This window comes from Molothrus aeneus, chromosome Z (genome assembly GCF_037042795.1).
Source record: "Molothrus aeneus isolate 106 chromosome Z, BPBGC_Maene_1.0, whole genome shotgun sequence".
Lineage (NCBI taxonomy): Eukaryota > Metazoa > Chordata > Aves > Passeriformes > Icteridae > Molothrus > Molothrus aeneus.
The window spans coordinates 53,597,724-53,615,590 of record NC_089680.1 but is presented as its reverse complement, the minus strand read 5'-3'; the positions used below and the strand labels follow the sequence as shown (position 1 = coordinate 53,615,590).

Sequence of the window (17,867 nt, the reverse complement as noted above, 5' to 3'; positions counted from 1 at the left end):
GGAAATCGGTGTGCTTATTAAATACACAAAAGTCAATAGGTTGCAATAGCATGGATTTTCAATACTTCCTTGCTTTTCTGATCTCTTTGAAATGCATCATAAAGTAATAAAACAGCTTAGAGATAATGCTGATTTCTCGATTTTTTTTTGTAATTTTTTTTTTTTAGTGCTTACACTGTTAATAAGGCACTGTCAGAGTTATTAAAGGTTATGCCAGCAAGCTAAAGAAATTACAGGATATCTCTAAATAGAAAAGTTGTTTTTATTGAATGAATAAATTCACCTTGAGAAAGGTATGAGTACTCAGATCTTTGTTTATTACAGCTATAGAGAGGTTTTCCAGTGAAATCAGTTAGTTGACCCCTTTGAATTTGTGTAAGCCAGTTGTTTATCACTGCATGGTAATCACTTATTAGGTTATTCTTTGAGTTGATCATAAAAACGTTGCACAATACTTACAGTTTAACTGTAAGCATAGCTGTTAAAACTACAAATGAGAAACCATTCACATTTCTCAGACAGGAATAAGGTGCTTTATCAATAAAGCAGAGCCAGGAATCACTTAGGTTGGAAAATATCCTTAAAGTCATCAAGACCAACTGTTAACCCAGCACTGCCAAGTCCACCACTAAAGCATGTCCCTAAGTGCCACATCTACAAGGCTTTAAGATACCTGCGGAAGTGGTGACTCAATCACTTCCCTGGGCAGCCTGTTCCAATGTTTTAGAACCCTTTTGGTGAAGCAAATGTTCCCAATATCCAATCTAAACTTTCCTATGGCAAGCATGAGGCTTTTTCCTCTTGTCCTATTCCTTGTTCCTTGGGAGAAGAGGCCAGTGTTGGTACAGTCTCTTTTCAGGGAGTTGTAGAGAGTGATAAGCTCTCCCCCAGACCTCGTTTTCTAAACACCCTCAGCTCCATCAGCTGCTCCTCATAGGATATGTGCTCCAGACCCTTCACCAGCTTTGTTGCTCTTTAGTGCAACAAAGTGCAGCACCTCAAGTGTAGGGTTTTAGCTTCCTAAGTCTAACTTTTGGAACTCAGGTTCTTCAGATCAAAGAAGCATCCGCTATATTTTTCAGGCATAAATGGTGATGTCAGTGTGAGGTGACTGTTACATTTTTGACACTGGGCTCTCATCTCCACTAGCAGAATAGACTTCTGATTATTACAGCATTTTCAACAGTGGCACAACCCCTTTTAAAATCAATTTTTTACTCCTCCTTAAATAAATGATTGCCCCAAACCTTTTAAGAAAAATAAACCAAAATGTAAAACTGGTAATTACTTGAAAAGCAAACTGAATTTTGATTACATGTCTGATATTTACACAAGATGTGTTTATTTTTGTCTAATGGTAACTTATTTAATCGTAGAATGGTTTTGGGCTGGAAAGGACCTTAAAGATCATCAGTTCTGAGTCTGTTGCCATAGGCTGGAACATCAGGTTTCTCAAAGTCTCATGCAAATTTGCCTTGGACAGGTCCAGAGATGAGACAGCTTCTTTGTGCAAGGTGTTTCAGTGTCTTGCTACTCTCACACTGAGGAGTTCTCCTGAATCTTTAATCTAAACTTATTGTCTTTCAGTATGAAACCACTAGGCCTTGTTGTGTTACTACATGTCCTTCTAAAATGTTCCTGAATAGCTTTCTTGCAGGCTTCTTTTTGGTACTGGAAGGAGCTGTAATGTCTTCTTGAAGACTTTTTTTCTCCAGGCTGAACAGCAGCAACTCTCTGACTGCCTTCATGGGAGGGACACTGCCTGAATGTCTTCATGGACTTGCTTGATCAGGTCTATGTGCTTTGTATCTTGGGGACCCTAGAGCTGGATGATGCACTGCAGGTGGGGTCTCACCAGAGCAGAGGTGTAGAATCCCCTCCCTCACTCTACTGGCCACACTGTTCTGGATGCAGCCCAGGACATGTTTGGCTTTCTAGGCTGTGAGTGTACGTTGTGGGGTCATGTCCCACCTCTTATCCACCAGCACATGGAAATCCTTCTCAGGGCTGCTTTCCATTCTCTGTCCAGCTTGTATTTGTGCTTGGATTGCCCTAACTTAGGTGCAGGTCTTTGCACTTCTCGTTGTCATGTTCACACAGGCCCACCTCCCAGGCCTGTCCAAGTCCCTCTGTGGCATCCCTTCCCTCAAGGGGAAGGTGCTGTTGACAGCACCACATGGCCAGATGAACTTGGCAGACTTCCTGGGGGTGTTCTTGATTCCACTGTCCATGACACCAGCGAAGGTGTCACCCCACAGTAGTTCCAGTACAACCCCTAAGGAACTAGTGTCCACTTGGATAGGGAATTCTTGACTATGATTTACAGTATGACCACTCAGCTAATTCCTTATCCATTTGTTTCAGCTGTCAAATCAGTGTCTCTCCAGTTTAGAGACAAGGATATCCTGTGTTACAGTGTCAGATGCTTAGCATATATCCAGGTAGATGATGTTGGTTGCTCTTCCATGCACCAACATGTAGTTGTGTTGAAGGCCACCAAACTTGTCAGGCATGATTTGCCCCTACTGAAGCCATGTTGACCATCATCAGCCACCTCCTTATTTTCCATGTCCCTCAGTATAGTTACCACAAGGATCTACAGTGTGATCTTGCTGGGCCCTTGGTGAGACTGACAGGCCTATAGTTCCTCATGCCTTCCTTTTCTTCCATTTGTAATAATGGGGGTTATCTTTCTCCTCTTTTAGTCTGTGGAATCTTTACTGGGCTGTCATGACTTCTCAGATGTAGTGGATGTAATGGCTATTGTCTTCGCCTGAGACTCCCTAAAGACTCGTAGATGCATCTCAGCAGGTCCCGTGGACTTGTGCACCTTCAAGTTCATTAGATGGGCTCCAACTTGATCTACAGTGTTCTTCATTCTGCCAGTCCCTGCCCTTTTCTTCTTGTGACATGAGTAATGTGACTGGAATACATACCAGGGAAGATGGAGGCAAAAAAGTAATTTAATGTTCCCCAGGATCCAATCTAAGCTTACCTGTGGTGCAATGTAATTTTTTTGCCTCAGCTTTCTCCATATCCCAGGTCTCCTGTTTCCTTCTGGAGATGTCATGCATTTTTCCTAGTTTTCCTTTTGTCACCATCTTACTTATAGAATCTCTTCTTATTGCCCTTGACATTCCTGGCCACATTTAATCCTCTCAGGGCTTTAGCTTTCTTAAGCTGATCTCTGGCTGCTCAGACAATTTCTCTGTATACCTCCTAGACTACCTGTCCTTGCTTCCCTTCTCTATATGCTTCCTTTTTTTTCTTTGGATTCATCTAGGACCTCAGTGCTTATCCATGCAGGCCTCCTGATGGTTTTTGCTTGACTTTGTTGGAAGGCATTGCTCCTGGGCTTGGAGGAATTCATGCTTCAATAAAATTAACCAGCTTTCTTAGGACCCTGCTTCCCTGCTGGGTCCTATGGTACTTTGCCAAGCAGATCCCTGAAGAGGCCAAGATGCATCTGCTGAAATTCATGATACTGGGTTTGCTTTGCTCCCTTCTCACTACCTTTAGGATCTCAAACTCCAGCATTTCATGATCACTGCAGCCAAGGCTGCCCTTGAGCTTCTCCTTCCCCACCAGCCTCTCCTTGTTGGTGAGAACGAGCTCCAGCATGGCACATCCTCCTTTTTATGTTCTCTGTCACTTGGAGAAGGAAGCTATCATCAAGGATAACTTACTGGATTGCTGATGCCTTGCTGTCTTGTCACTCCAGGAGATATCAGAGTGGTTGAGGTTCCCCTGTGAGGACCAGGGCTTGTGAACATGAGGTGGTTCCTGTATATTGGTAGACAGCTGTTATGAATGAGTGTTTGAGGTCACTTAAAAAATCATCAACAAGGGTATCAGTAAAACCCCGATTTAATATTAAGCAATGACAAAGTTCTTTGCAAGATTCACTCTGATACTTACTAATCAGTTACACCAAGGAAAAAGAGAAAATCCAAACCACTACTAAAATCCAGTCAATAAAAACAGAAATGAACTGTCTAGGGCTGTGTGTTTATTTAGGTGCATGTGACAAGTGACAAAAGGACAGTGAGGGGAGGTATAAAAAAGAATGCCGCCTAAAAGCTTAACAGCACTCAAAAGTATTTAACCTTAACTTACACCTTTACGTAAACCTTAAACTTAACAATTCAACATAGGAATTAACACTCAACAACATTTAAACTGTCTTATAACCTAACCTTACTTACAAGCCTAACTTTGATATCCCAGATACCTGAACATCTGAGAGAGCAGCATTTCTCCCAGAGTTTGCTGTAGCATATGTGTATGTTTATGCACACAAAGTCAGTGCAAAAGTACCTGTCAAAAAATTCCCCTCAAAGGCAGTGAAATACTCACTCTAAGTGCTTTTGCATCTCTTTATTGTGCAAAGATTGGAGCCCTTTAGGAGCAAGGGTATTGGCCTATAATTCATTTTTGTTCAGCAGTTGTCTGAATACAGCAAACTTGGGAGTTTGTGGGCTCTGAGAGGCCCAGCTCAGAGAGATTGCTGGTCTCAGCTGCTACGGTCCAGAAGAATTCAAACGTTCTCATTTTAGACCACTGTTTTATAGGATCACAAGAGAGTGGGCTTTAGTCATAATAATGTTTCATCCTGGCCACAGTGTGAGTTGGCACACAGTTGAAAGTGTGAGAACAGGGATGTTATGCTATGCAAGCAAGAAAAATAGTTTCCAAGACTGTTCATAAAGAAAACATGAGCTTGTTAGACAGCAGGGACTCTTGGGAGCAAAGGGTTTCTGATATACTCAAGAGAAGCTGAGCCCAGGTGCTGTTTGTCAAGCTGAGACCTAATGAGCTTTTTTTCAGATAACAGTGGCCTAGAAGGGGTGAGGGAGGGATGCACCACCACAAGGACTCAGCTGCTCAGTCTTCCTGGCTGGAGTGCCTGTGGCCACCTAACCCTGCCCTCCTGTTAATCGGTCCCCAATAGCGCTCAGTCAGCTCCTCATCCATCCCCAGACAAAACTCCATGCACTCAGCTTGCTATTGCCATGGAGGGTAACATTACCTCCTGGTCTCCCTTGCCTCTCCTTCCTAAAGAGCCTGAATCATTCCATTCCAACAATTTTTTTAATGTTCTGTGATATGTAGTATATTTTTTAATTCATGCAGTGAGATATACAGAGCACTGAAGGTCCTCAAATTCTGTGTTTACAGAGACAGTGGCATATAGGATACAGTTATAGACTCAACTCTCAAAATAGTGGTAATAAGACAATTTTTTCGGGTGATATTTTTAGTGTGTAGATAATTTCCTGAGCTGCTTGAATGGTCTTACAGCTGACCCTTGTAAAAAAGTGTTTTCAGTAAAGAGGGAGGCTGTCAGGTTCACATTCTCTTATACGTTATTTTTGAATATGTCTCTGTTGACCTGGAACTTTATCTGTTAGTACGTATGAGTAAGGAAGGATGTTGTCCTTAAATAAAAAGTGTTATTTTAGGATCCATAGTATATAAAATTGTCATAACAAATGCATAGCTGCTAGAAAAACTTTAAATGTGTAATCAAAACTTGGTCAAAATCACCAAAACCCACTCTTTTAAGGTGTATAGGAAATACATAGTTACTGGACATCCTGTAGTCAATAATCTTTTGTTTCAGAAGAGACATTTGATCAAGGATTTCTGGTAGTTTTGTGCCAAGTTGGGAGTGTGCATATGGAATAGAAGGTATTTTGTCTATGTGAAGAATAACGTGGCTTTATTCAGAGAGCTATTTGAAGGATATACAAATACTCTGCAGCTCTTACTAGCATGTCACTGGTGCCCTACCTTTCAATAAGATAATTTCTTTTAGGGATAAAATTACTCTGCTTCTTCTCCAGTTCACTTCATTTTCAGGAGGGGAAAGTGAGATTACAGGGAGTGTAGATTCTGACTGGGAGGTTAATGAAGACAAAGATCTGCGTCTGTGAAAGTTCTGCAAATTTCAGTGTTTGCTGGATATGTAAATTGGTAATTATTTTGGGATTTCCCTAAATTCAGAAGAACAGTGTATAAAGTGTTGTCAAAGTTATTTGGCTACAGAAAGCATAATCACATGGAGTCATAATTTACTGTAATCTAGCCATCTGTAATGCTCTCTGGGGAACTACCCATATCCTTGATTGTATTGGTCTTTTTGTGATAGTGCTTAATTATTGCAGAGGTTAGTTATCACACAATGAATACTTGAAACTCATCTGGGGTTTGCTCTTAATATGAATAGAAAGTCTGCTCTTAATATGAATAGAAAGGCCAAATGAAGCCAATTTGTTTAAACAAGTACTTATCCTCAAACAAAACTAGGAAAATGTCGTTCTTACCTTTAGTACATGTACTCTCTTGTCAGAGCTGTTATAGGTTCTAGATTAAGAATCAGTTTTGCAGAGGCCAGACTCCTTTGTAATCTAAATCCCCAAATAATTCTACAGTTGATCAATTTTAATTAACTTCTTACTGCAAGAACAATGAACATTTGGTCCTAACATTTCATTAGATCATAAAGTTTACTAAATCATGAAGTTTTTCCAGTAGCTCAAAAAAAAAATCCTTCTGCATTTTTGAGAATGATTTCTTTCAGCCAGATAATTTTCTTAAAGTGCTGTTGAGATGAATATACCTGCAGTCTGCATCTGCTTTTTTTCTGGGTTTAGCTGTGTTCTTAAGGCAGTCTGTAGTACACAAGAATGCCTGCCCCCACATGCTCAGTTTGGTTTCAAGTACTTTATACCTAACAATTATTTTTATATAATTTGGAAGCTAGTCTTCTAAATATAATGTAAAATTACACAGATGGAAGTTTCTAATAATATTTGCATTTTGTTTCAGAGCAAAGTAGAAGAGATGATTTGGAAGCATTGGGTCATATGTTTATGTATTTTCTCAGAGGAAGTCTTCCCTGGCAAGGTTTAAAGGTAGTGGGTTTTGATATCTGCCTCTGTCCTGTTTTCAGATCATCAGCTTTTTATTGACATATTTGGGGTTTTTTGGAATGTGTGTCTGCAAGCTGTATAACTTCAGAAGCTTGTTTGTTCTTCTGTCATAGGCAGATACATTAAAGGAACGTTACCAGAAAATTGGAGACACTAAACGAGCAACTCCTATAGAAGTATTGTGTGAAAACTTCCCAGGTAATGTCTGCTGTTAATAAAAACGTTGTGTCTTGATTTATAAAATGAAACTGGCATAGGTGATTGCTGGGGTTTAAAACTACAGTACGTGTACTAGATCACAGTACAGGGCATGTGGCACAGGATTGTGTCCAGGTAGTTCTTGAATATCTACAGTGAAGGAGACTCCAGAACCTCTCTGGGTAAGCAGTTCCAGTACTCAGTCACCTGCACAGTAAAGGAGCTCTTCCTTGAGTTTGGGTGGCACAGCCTCAGTGTCTGCCCATTGCCTCTCCTGCTATTGCTGGGCACCGCTGAGCAGAGCCTGGATTCATCCTATTGGCAACCACCCCTTAGATGTATTTTATGTATTTTATATGTATTAATGTATTAATCAGGTCCCCTCTCAGTTGCCTCTTTTCAAGGCTGAACAGGCCCAGCTCCCTCAACCTTTCCTCATATGAAAGATGCTCCAGTCCCTTGATCAACTTAGTAGCTCTTTGCTGGACCCAGTCCAGGAGCTCCATGTCTCTCTTGTACTGAGGAACTCAGAACTGGACATAGCCACTGACTAGAGGGAAAGGATCACCTCCCTTGACCTGCTCTTCATAATGCACCCCTGGATTCCATCAGCCTTCTTGGCCCCCAGGGCACATAGCTGGCTCTGAAGAGCTTGTTGTCCACCAAGACTCCCAGGTCCTTCTCTGCAGAGCTGCTTCCCAGAAGGTTTGGCCTCCAGCCTGTGCTGCTGCACAGAATTATTCTTCCCCAGCTGCAGGACCCTGCCCTTGCCTTGGCTGAATTTCAGAAGGTTCCTCTGTGCCCATCTCTCCAGGCTGCTGAGGTCCTTCTGAAGGGCTGCAGAGCCCTCTGGGCTATCGACCACTCCTCCCAGCTTTGTGTTGTCAGTGAAATTGCTGAGGAGGCCTCTGCCCCTTTGTCTGAATCATTGATGGATAAGTTAAACAATACTGGGCCCAGACAGAAGAATTATCCTTTGAAGCAGCAGTAAGCTAATGCTGCTGTTCTTCAAATATATTCTTCTAAAGGAAACATTAAAAAAATACTTTATGTGTACTTACAGTGATCAACTAGTCTGCGCTTGTACCTTCACACTGAAAATTTTGCAAGCCTTTTCACCTGAAATCTGGTATCATACCTCTATTAAAAACAAGCTGTGTTAGAAACAGCTTGAACTAATATTTAAAATAACTTAAAAGTTTCAGGTGTCACTTCTAGGTCTCTAGAACTACAAGGAGAATCAATGAGGTGTTGGAAAATTGGACAGAAAGAAATAGGACCTTTTTTAGAAGTTGTAATAGTTAAAAGTGCTTGGAACAGGAGACATGTATGACATGGACATGGTTTTTCCAAAATATAAATGAATGCCTTGAAAGGTAATCAAAATATCATTGATAGGCAAAGTGGATTTGCTGAGAGTAGCTCATTACTAATGAAAGGAAATCCTGTCCAGAGTAGGACTTGGGGACACAAAACTGATGCTTTATGTGGCATATCCCTTTCTTTACCTATTCTTAGTCTTGTCTCTGTAAAATTGGTTGGAAAGAAAGAAGAAAGTAGAGGCATTTCTCTCCACACAGTTTTGCACACTGTGCATTAGAATTATAACATTGAATAGAAGATCTCAACAGGTAGCATGAAGGAAAAGTTAGCGGGGTATAAATTGCTAGGATATGTTTGGAATATGGTAGTATATCTCAGAATATGGTGGCATTTTAAAGAACATCATTAAGTAACTTTTCTTTCTGGTAATTCATGGTGCACAACTGTTCAGGTTTTATGGTGAGAGGTACAAGTTGCTTTAAAATTAAATAAGGTGGTGGGGATTTTTTTGAGTTCCATTAAAACAGATAATGGCATATGTATATATTTCTTATTTATCTAGAGGAAATGGCTACTTACCTACGTTATGTAAGAAGGTTAGATTTTTTTGAAAAGCCAGACTACGACTACTTAAGAAAGCTCTTCACAGACTTACTTGATCGGAAAGGTTATATGTTTGATTATGAATACGACTGGATTGGCAAACAGTTGGTGAGTACAGTTCAGCTGTCAGTAATATAATGGCTTTTTGTGATCAGTTTTGAGTTTCATTAAGACATATGCTTCTCAAGGCTGCTAGTAGAGCATTGAACAGCTGCTATTACAAGCCCATCTGCAGATGCATGTTCTAACATAATCTTTTGGCTTGAGTGCTTCATATTCATTCTCTTTCCAAATATGCTCTTATTATCAAAGTACATCTCTGCTCAGTCCAAAATGAGATGGTAAAAATTTGGATTGTTTTTTTGAAGGAACTTAAAATTTTGCAAGTAATTGTCATTATTGCGTGAATTTTTTTTATTCCTGGTATTTTTAAAATGCAGAGCTATACATCTGCATATGAGGTATACTCTAGATATTTATCAGTTCGCTATGATAAAATATTGCATAGTTCATAAAATATTTCATTGTGGCGCCTCTAAGGTTTCAGGAAACACTCTGTTTGAATAATTTGAGAAATTGTAGTGGATGGGGTTTAACTTCAGCTTCTCAAATTTTTTCACTTCTTTTTATTATTTTTATTATGTAGGGAAGGGAGGGCTAATAGGTTTATATTTACCAGTTTCAGATTATGCACTTCACCCTTCTCTGTGTGATTGTGAAAGAAAGGTAGCATTTGTTTTATTGCAAAATGTATTTTTCAGTGTTTAGCATTAAAAATTGCTTTTAGCTTTTGATCAGGTTTCATCAGAATGTCGTAACTGCTAACTGCAGAAAGTATCAACCTAAAGTCTTTCAGAAAATTAATGTATAATACTTAGAATTGCTACTTCAATACATTTTGTAAGTAATGGTTTGCTTTTTTTCTTGTGGTTATTAGTAAATATCTAGTGAAGCTTCTGCTTGAATCTGATAATTTTGTGTTATTTGAAGCTGTCAGATTTAAATACTATTTTCTATTACAAACCAGTAACTTTTGGTGAGACTTAGAAATTTATTTTTTTTACCAGTTGCTACATATTGTTTATATTTGTAGCCTACTCCAGTGGGTTCAATACATTCAGACCCTGCAATGTCTTCAAACAGAGATGCATATCAACACAGAGACAGAATGCAACAATCCAAAAATCAGGTAAACTGCTCATCTAAGATTATCAGCATTACTATGTCTTTTGTCTAATGATTTGTGCTATGTTTTTATTAGAACTTGAGAATAAAAACGACTAGGTTTCTTTTGTTTTCACTTTAAGTAGATTTTTGGTAAAGTCTACGTATGTAGAGATACATAAATATCTCCTAAAAGCTTGCTTGTTTGAAGCTATGATATAGTGTAGTGAATCAGTAGTGAATTTTCTCTCTACTCACACTGTCTTCACTGTCTCTCCTCCATACACTCTTTCCTCTCTTTCCATTCTGACATGTGTGTATAACATTTTCACTTTTTTTTAAACCAGGCTAATGACTTAGGTGGTAACAATGTTAGGAATTCAGAGCTGTGTCAGTTTACCTAAGCAAAATTGGAGGGTTATTTTAGTGTGCTTTTTCTTACTAACAATTTTGAGGTTTAGCTGCTTTAGTTTTCTGTATGAAAATATTTATGAAGGCATGTGTAAGTACGTTGATAATGTTGAAGTGCAATCTATATAGGGATTGAATGTGTAGCGCTTCTGTACTTCTTAAAAATATGACAGTTAATGCACAAATTGTTTGTTTTAAATTTTTTTTCTTTTGCATAAATCCTAATACATTCAAAAATGATAGTCAACAGACCATAGGGCAGCTTGGGACTCACAGCAAACCAATCCACATCATTTGAGGGCTCACCTGGCATCTGACAGACATGGCGGCTCTGTACAGGTATCTTCTGCTTCTTTGCATGACCTAAATCAGTTGTTTTGCATTACATAATACTGCTTTCCTGTAATGTATCAGATGATTCATGTTTTCATATTAAGATTGCTTATCAGTAATGTTCAGAATGCTGCTATTATTTATTATTTCACATTTCAGTTGTCAAACTGAAAACAGGTGCTGAAACAATGGAACTTTTTGTTGATGGAATATTTCTTGCCATGTTTCTTAGTTAAAGTCAAAAATAAAACAGTGAGCTGTCTTTTTTACAGAATATATACTTAGCTCAGTGAAAATAACTGAAGTTTAGACTTTAAATGTGTTACTTGTATTAGCAACTGAAACCCAATCTTCACTGAATTATGTTGTTGTTCAAGCTATGTTTTTTGTTCCTTAAGTAAAAATCAAATTAAAATGCTACTTAGTGATGTTTTCTTAACCTTCACTCCATTATTCAAATAGTAATTGACTAGAAAAAGGTTCCCAGGGCAGCACCTCACACATCTCAGTGAAAAAATCTGTAGAAACCAAAAGTTTTTCCTATATTATTAGTTTATTTCATCTTCAAAGAGCTCTTTTCCTGGTTTATTTTCAATTTTTAAAACTAATTTTTGAAATTTTTGATGTCTCATTCTTTGAATATATTTAGGTGTGAAATAGTTGGAGTAATGTGTGAGGAATTAATACTGGGAGATTCAAAATGCCAAATGTGAAGTCTACATGAGATTTTGAGCTTTGAGGCCAAAATGAAAATGGTTCAGCTTTGTGAAGTCTTATCTGGGCGGGGGTTGTGTGTGGAAATTGTTGCTGCATTTTTGATTATGACAATCTGAGTTATATATGTTTCTTCTGAAGTTTTTGATTTGGAAAAAGATTGTCATGGCCTGAAGAAAGAATGAAAAGTTCAGGATACAGAAAAAAAGGCTGCAGTCCTGTCAGTGTAATAGCATTCTCTAAATTTTGTTGCTTTAGAAACAGCTGTCATGTGTAGTGTAACAAAATCTAGTAGGTGATAATTATTATGGTGTATAAATAAAAATTTAAAAGTTGTTATTCCCATTAACAAATGTTTAAAAAAGCCTTCTTTTCCCATATTTTAGGTTAGAAAAATACACATTGAATTAGTTAGATTGCAGTTAGTAGAACTTTCAAAGTGTCATTGTATGATTCTGTTGGCAATTGTGGCACTTCAGAAATCTTTTATTCTTTGTCAGGTAAAATGTAATGATCACAAGAAATTTTCTTCCATTGTAAAATAGGCTGAATACCCTTCAGGGATGGGGAGAACATTTTCTAGGAAATAACACAAATAACACTAGTATTCCTTACTGTTAATATAGTGTTGTTTCAGTCCTTTCTCCTCACAGGATACAGGCAGTCTGAATGAGTTCAGATCATTTAGATCTGTTGAGGCTAAGCAATTGCCATGTGAATGAAAGCACTGTGCAAAACTGCATATGTCCATATGTCTTTGAAGATCAAGTGTTGTGCAGCAGGATGTTTTCATATTGGATTGCTTTTTTCTTGTGGAGTGGTCATGCTTCCTTATTAAGGGCACTTATAAAATCACATAGTATCTCCAGTTATGCTGTGACATAGCCCGTGGCTGTTATCAAATACATCTTTGTTGCAGGGATACTAACTGAATCATGCTATTTGTTGTTTCATTAGCTAGCTACTTTAGTAGGATTCTTAGTTGCTTCCAAGGAGACAAATACTAAAAGTCATACAGAAAATTGTTCAAAGGTAAAGTTAAGTCTGAGGTGTGAACTTAAAGTGTATTTTTTTCTTTGATGTTAGTGAGCCATTGCTCATCTTTGAGATCAGTTCTATTAATTTTTCTGCAAGGTATGAAAATCTATCAGATTATGTCAAAGTGACAGTGGAATGTTTTTAGGTCAGTGCTATTAGTCATGTGTAATACTACTGCTGATGTCATCTCTTAGGCTCTTTTGTAGGTGATTATTCAAATGTGCTAGTGATTCTTTTCTGTGACATATTAACATTGAGGGAATTGAATGTTGGTGATGTATGTTTGTTAACATACATTTGTATGCTGTTAGTGATAAGTTGAATTGGGAACCATTGCGGTTCAAACTGGTATTTCATTAACAGATATTGTTCTACTTTTTGTACTAATTTAATTTTTCCCAGACCCTTGGCTTGTGTACAAAACATCCTTATGTGCCTAGACATGTCTAATTTTACTTTGTAGATTCAGTTAAAGTTCAAATAGTACTAGGAAATTGAGTTGTAAAAGGAAGACATCCCTTCTTCCACTTACATCAGTCAGTTTTTCTAGTTCATGCAGACTTCTTAATGATCAACTCATACCTCCCCGCAATTTGTTCAGCAACTTTTGTGCCTTTGTTCTCATAAGTTTGTCTCACTTCTCAAAATGTCAGTTGTACAACACTGAATTATTTTTTTCTCTGCATGAGCTGCAATCTGCTTGCGCACTCATAAAGACTATATTAATCTGTTCCATTAGTTTTTTTCTATTACTTATTAACTGGTCTTCTTTCTCTTACCTTTTCTCTTTCTTTTTTCCCATTGGGAAATTCTTTAAAAGGAGGTTAGATGGAAAGATTGGGTTAAAGAGTTCCTGGTAAAGTACTTAGGAACTGCTTGAAAGACTTTTATATTTGATGTAAGTAGTTTTCAGTTGCCTGATTCCTCTCCTTCAAGAAGTCAAGATAGTAAAGTGTTAGATGAAACAAATCAATTTTGCTGAGCTTTTGTGAACTAAAAAGGTATTGTGATAACTTTTATTCTTTTGTCTTTCCTGAAAATTTTTTGAAGGTAAAACAAAGAATTGTGTAGTATCACTAATGAATTCCTTGGAGATGTAGACTGGCTTTATTTTTTGAGTGGAGAATTCAGTTACTGAGATTCTTAATTGGATTAAGGGTTTTTTCCTATGTCTGTTCCAAAATTTTGCAATTCCTTGTTGTGACTACGACAAAATTTGTTTTTTATGGCAGACTTTCTAACTGATTTTTGAACATAGCAAGTAAAAGATCAGTTTGTGTACTAATCCAGAACAAAGTATAGAGACTGAAGATTTAATGTCGCCATTTAGGGATTTGGTATTTAGGTTTAAGTGTGTCTTGTTATAAATGGCCTTTGTCAAGCTTCCAGAGGACCATGTATCTAAGAAATCAGTCTATGTCACAATGAATGTGTCACTAATAGGTAGTGGGTGGAATTTTTGTTTCTCTACCTCATGGCATAGTGAGTATCAAGAAATAACCAGTGATGCATATGCTTCTTTATATAGATGCTCTTAAAACGTTTAAAGAACTGATTAAATTTGAAGGAACTAAATTTAAACCAGGATGAAGTTATAAAAATGCTTAAAGTAGTTTTAGGTTTTCAGTTTAGTGGTTATTCTCCCACTTGAAAATAGGTGAGTAGTTTAAGTTAATCTTGACTATTGCAATACTTCTAATTTGAAACTTTTGAAGTATTTGTTTTTTGAAATGTAATTATGTTACTATTCAGGGAAGAATGTTCATATACATTTTGTAACAGAATTTTTAGATGCAAAACCATGATTTAAATATCCTAATTTTTTCACTGTAGTTGTGTTCAAGTCTTCTAAGAGATTAATAGTGCCTCTCATTTTTTCATCAGGCTATTGATTTAATCAAAATCCATTCCAACTTGAGTCACAAGTAGAGAAATTAAATTCAAAGTTTCTCTTAAAGCAAACTTAGTTTCATGTAGCTTCTCTCTCCTAAAGTTATAGCTTTTTATGTGGATCTACTGTGACGAATTTTCATTGTGCCTTACTTGTGGTACATTCTGACTACAGAATTTGGTGTACCACTCCTTCAGTGCTTACGATGTCCTCTGGGTGACTTATTCTTGGTCAATTCTGTTATGTTCCCATATCTTTCTGCCTCTGTTGTGCAGATTTTTGAGATGATTCGCTCATAGTTGGAAAGAAAAATGTAGTAATTTGCCTTATTAAAGGCTTTTTTAGGTCATACTGCAAAGTAATTTACTGAGGTAATGTGAAATTAAATTCATGCACCTGGTAGCCTTACTGACAGTGAAATTGAAGCAGTCCTGCCTATCTCTTGTGCTCCTTTGTATGAGTCTTTGTTAGTTTCATTCTCTTTAATTAGTGAGGAGCTCCTAGAGCTGCTTTCAGCAGTAGTAGATTTTAGTAGAACTCAGGTCATTTGTGGTTCTGGAGAAGCATGAATGATCCTGATTTTTGGATTTATGCTATATATGCTTTGGTTCACTTACGCTTTCAGTGGTTGTAACTCTTTCCAGAAAGAAGAACTTCATGTTTCTGCCATCTAAACTGTGTCATGCAACAGACACTTCATAGAATTTGTTTATATATTTGGTGAATGTGTGTGGCTGAGTTTGAAGTCAGTTTGAAAAATAAGCTGCTGTAAGCTTTGTTCTTTCTTACCACATAGTAGTGCATTGACCCCAGCAGAGGGTGATTTTGCCTCCTTTAGAGAGGAAGTCAGCTTAGATTAGTACAGCACATGCATAATACTTATAATATTGCTGATGTAGGAAGGACTTTTATACACCTACTATCATATTTTCCAATTCAAATGAAGATGTGTACGTAGTTAAGTTTGATCTCTTTTTTTAAATGTGATGTCCTAGAATATAGGTATCATTGAACAGGTGCTCCTGGGAGAGAAGTGTGAAGGAAGGTGTCATATGAATGCCCCACAGATGCTGCAGTTGGCCAGTATGTTTGATATCTGTGTAAAAGTCATACATTTTTTCATTTGTTTTTTAGGAAAAGAGAACAGGAGTTCTTGCAAGTGCCTTTGCAGACTGTGACCTGTTCTTTACAGCAGTCAGGAATGCTAAGTTCAGTGTTTGCTTCCCATCCAGAAAGAGCCATATACCTGTCTTGCTATTTCTTGATGTACCCTACTTCTGTTTGAGTAAACTGAGGGTTTCTGTTTCTCATCAACCACTTTTACTCAGTCTTGAGCATGGATCTGAGGTTCTTTTTAAGCTTAGATTATGGAGCAGAAATCCTGCACTATAAGGGCTGCAGGCAAGGTTGACTACAATATTAATTGGGTGACATTGCTTTATATGGATTAGTGCAGGCTATAGTTGTGGTTAGTTATATAGTTAGGCACAGGGAGCTCCATGTGAGCATGACCCCACCAGTGATCCCCTCCAGCCATAACTATTCTGTGCTTCCTTTGGAACCAGACTTATTTGATGGTCAAGTTGAGTAAAGTTTTTTTTACCCTTACATTTTTATGACTGCACCTATCTTAATTAGCAAATACTTCTGATGCACTTTTCCACTCTGGATATTTTACAAGAAACAATGAAATGACCTTCACAGTAAGATACCTAGCGAGGTGGTTGGGATAATACTATATCCCTGTTCTTAGTAAATATGTAATGATGACAATTATATTCTGTGAATATTCTCAGAATATTCTGTGACTCTGTAAAACCCAGTAACTAGTAACCTAGGATATTTGGTTCAGGATGCCTGCCTCACCATCTTAAGGTTTGTTAAAGTACAATTCCTACTTATTTCTGCCACTGAATGTGAAGTGCTTCTGTCATGCCCAGTGATACAAAACTAAACTTAAGACACCTAGTTGAAACTCCAGTGTCTTATTTATCATTGCAGGAATAAAGTCCAGTCTCCCATAATTCCTTCAGTTATATTGACTAAAATTTAAGTAGTTAGATTCCTGCAATCTCGCATATCATTTATTTTGTTATGAGCCTGCAGGGTTTTTTTAGCAGTGGTTCCTATTTTAGTGAAATTTGAAAAAGAAGAAAACTTGGCCTGATGTCAGCAAAAGGCATGGAAAATGCCTTGAGTGCAGCAAACTTCTGAGGTGCAGTACTTAGTTACAATAGGAACCACAAAACAAACTTCAATAGGCTAGGCTCTTAGCTCTGGTTATAAATAGATGAGACATAGCAGTTATAACAAGAGGAGAGCTTGGCAGACTGAGGGAAATAATATTACGGTAGTGATTTTCTTTCTCATCTACTTTAATCTCTGACCATCAGACAACAGCTGGTAATAATCTTGAATTACAGACTACTCTTAGTGGCTCTATAGCTGATTAATTGTTTACAGATGTTTTCTGCAAACTTTTATATTATTTGTCCAGAATTACATTTTTGTGCTTGCTAGCTTGCTGAGCAGTTGCTGCTATTTAATAGCTGGTAGACCTTTCCATGGTGTCAAGTCAACACTTTAGTGGGTCAATTAGCTCTGATCAGGTAGGCACTTGTCTATGCCAGTTAACCATCTTCCTTTTTGTATTCTGTGGGGTTGATAATGGAGAGACCTCTGGAATGGCTCCGTTTGTCATGCAGGAAAGCTGACAGGAACTGAGAGAGGGAATATTGGGTTCCACTTGGTTTTAGGTCAAAACAAATATTCCTAGAGAACCACAGCTTTCATGGTGACTTGAACAATTTACTTAGAAATTTCATGGTAAACTAATGAGAATGAAGGTTAATCTAATTTTTATAAATTTTTTGGCAGTAGATGTTTTCGTGTCCTAAAAATCAGAGACCATATACTCTTATGTCTAGAAGACAGCCTTAGTTTTTCCCTTTTCTGGTGAGTGTTCTTTGAGATACAACTGAAGCAGACCTTGGTATTCAGTGTGAATATAAAGAGCTAAACCAAGGAGCATAAACATACTGAAGGAGCAGAAATAGGGTTAGACAGACTGAATAGGTATTGAAAAAGTGCTTAGTGCCTTCCCTCAGGGCTCTGAAGAGATGTGGGGTAGATTAGTAAATGGCATCCACAGAGTTGCTTTGCTTTATCCACTCACTTTGAGTTCATTGTAGAGGTTAGTTCCAATAATAGATATGAAAGGAGAATTACAAGAGCACAGGGATGCCAGAATTAAACCT

At 37.7% G+C, this 17,867-nt stretch overlaps 1 protein-coding gene across 4 annotated transcripts in view; it reads left to right on the top strand.

The window, feature by feature from the left end:
• CSNK1G3 (casein kinase 1 gamma 3) overlaps window positions 1-17,867 on the top strand; it is a 69,713-nt gene that overhangs the window by 42,804 nt on the left and 9,042 nt on the right. For 3 of the 4 annotated variants that reach the window (XM_066569048.1, XM_066569045.1, XM_066569046.1), the window contains exons 8-12: window positions 6,832-6,917; window positions 7,049-7,133; window positions 9,019-9,167; window positions 10,153-10,248; window positions 10,878-10,973. In XM_066569048.1, the coding sequence (XP_066425145.1) occupies window positions 6,832-6,917; window positions 7,049-7,133; window positions 9,019-9,167; window positions 10,153-10,248; window positions 10,878-10,973 (512 nt within the window). Of the gene's footprint in view, window positions 1-6,831; window positions 6,918-7,048; window positions 7,134-9,018; window positions 9,168-10,126; window positions 10,249-10,877; window positions 10,974-17,867 lie in introns of all 4 variants that reach the window. The other variant, XM_066569049.1, reaches the window with a different exon arrangement.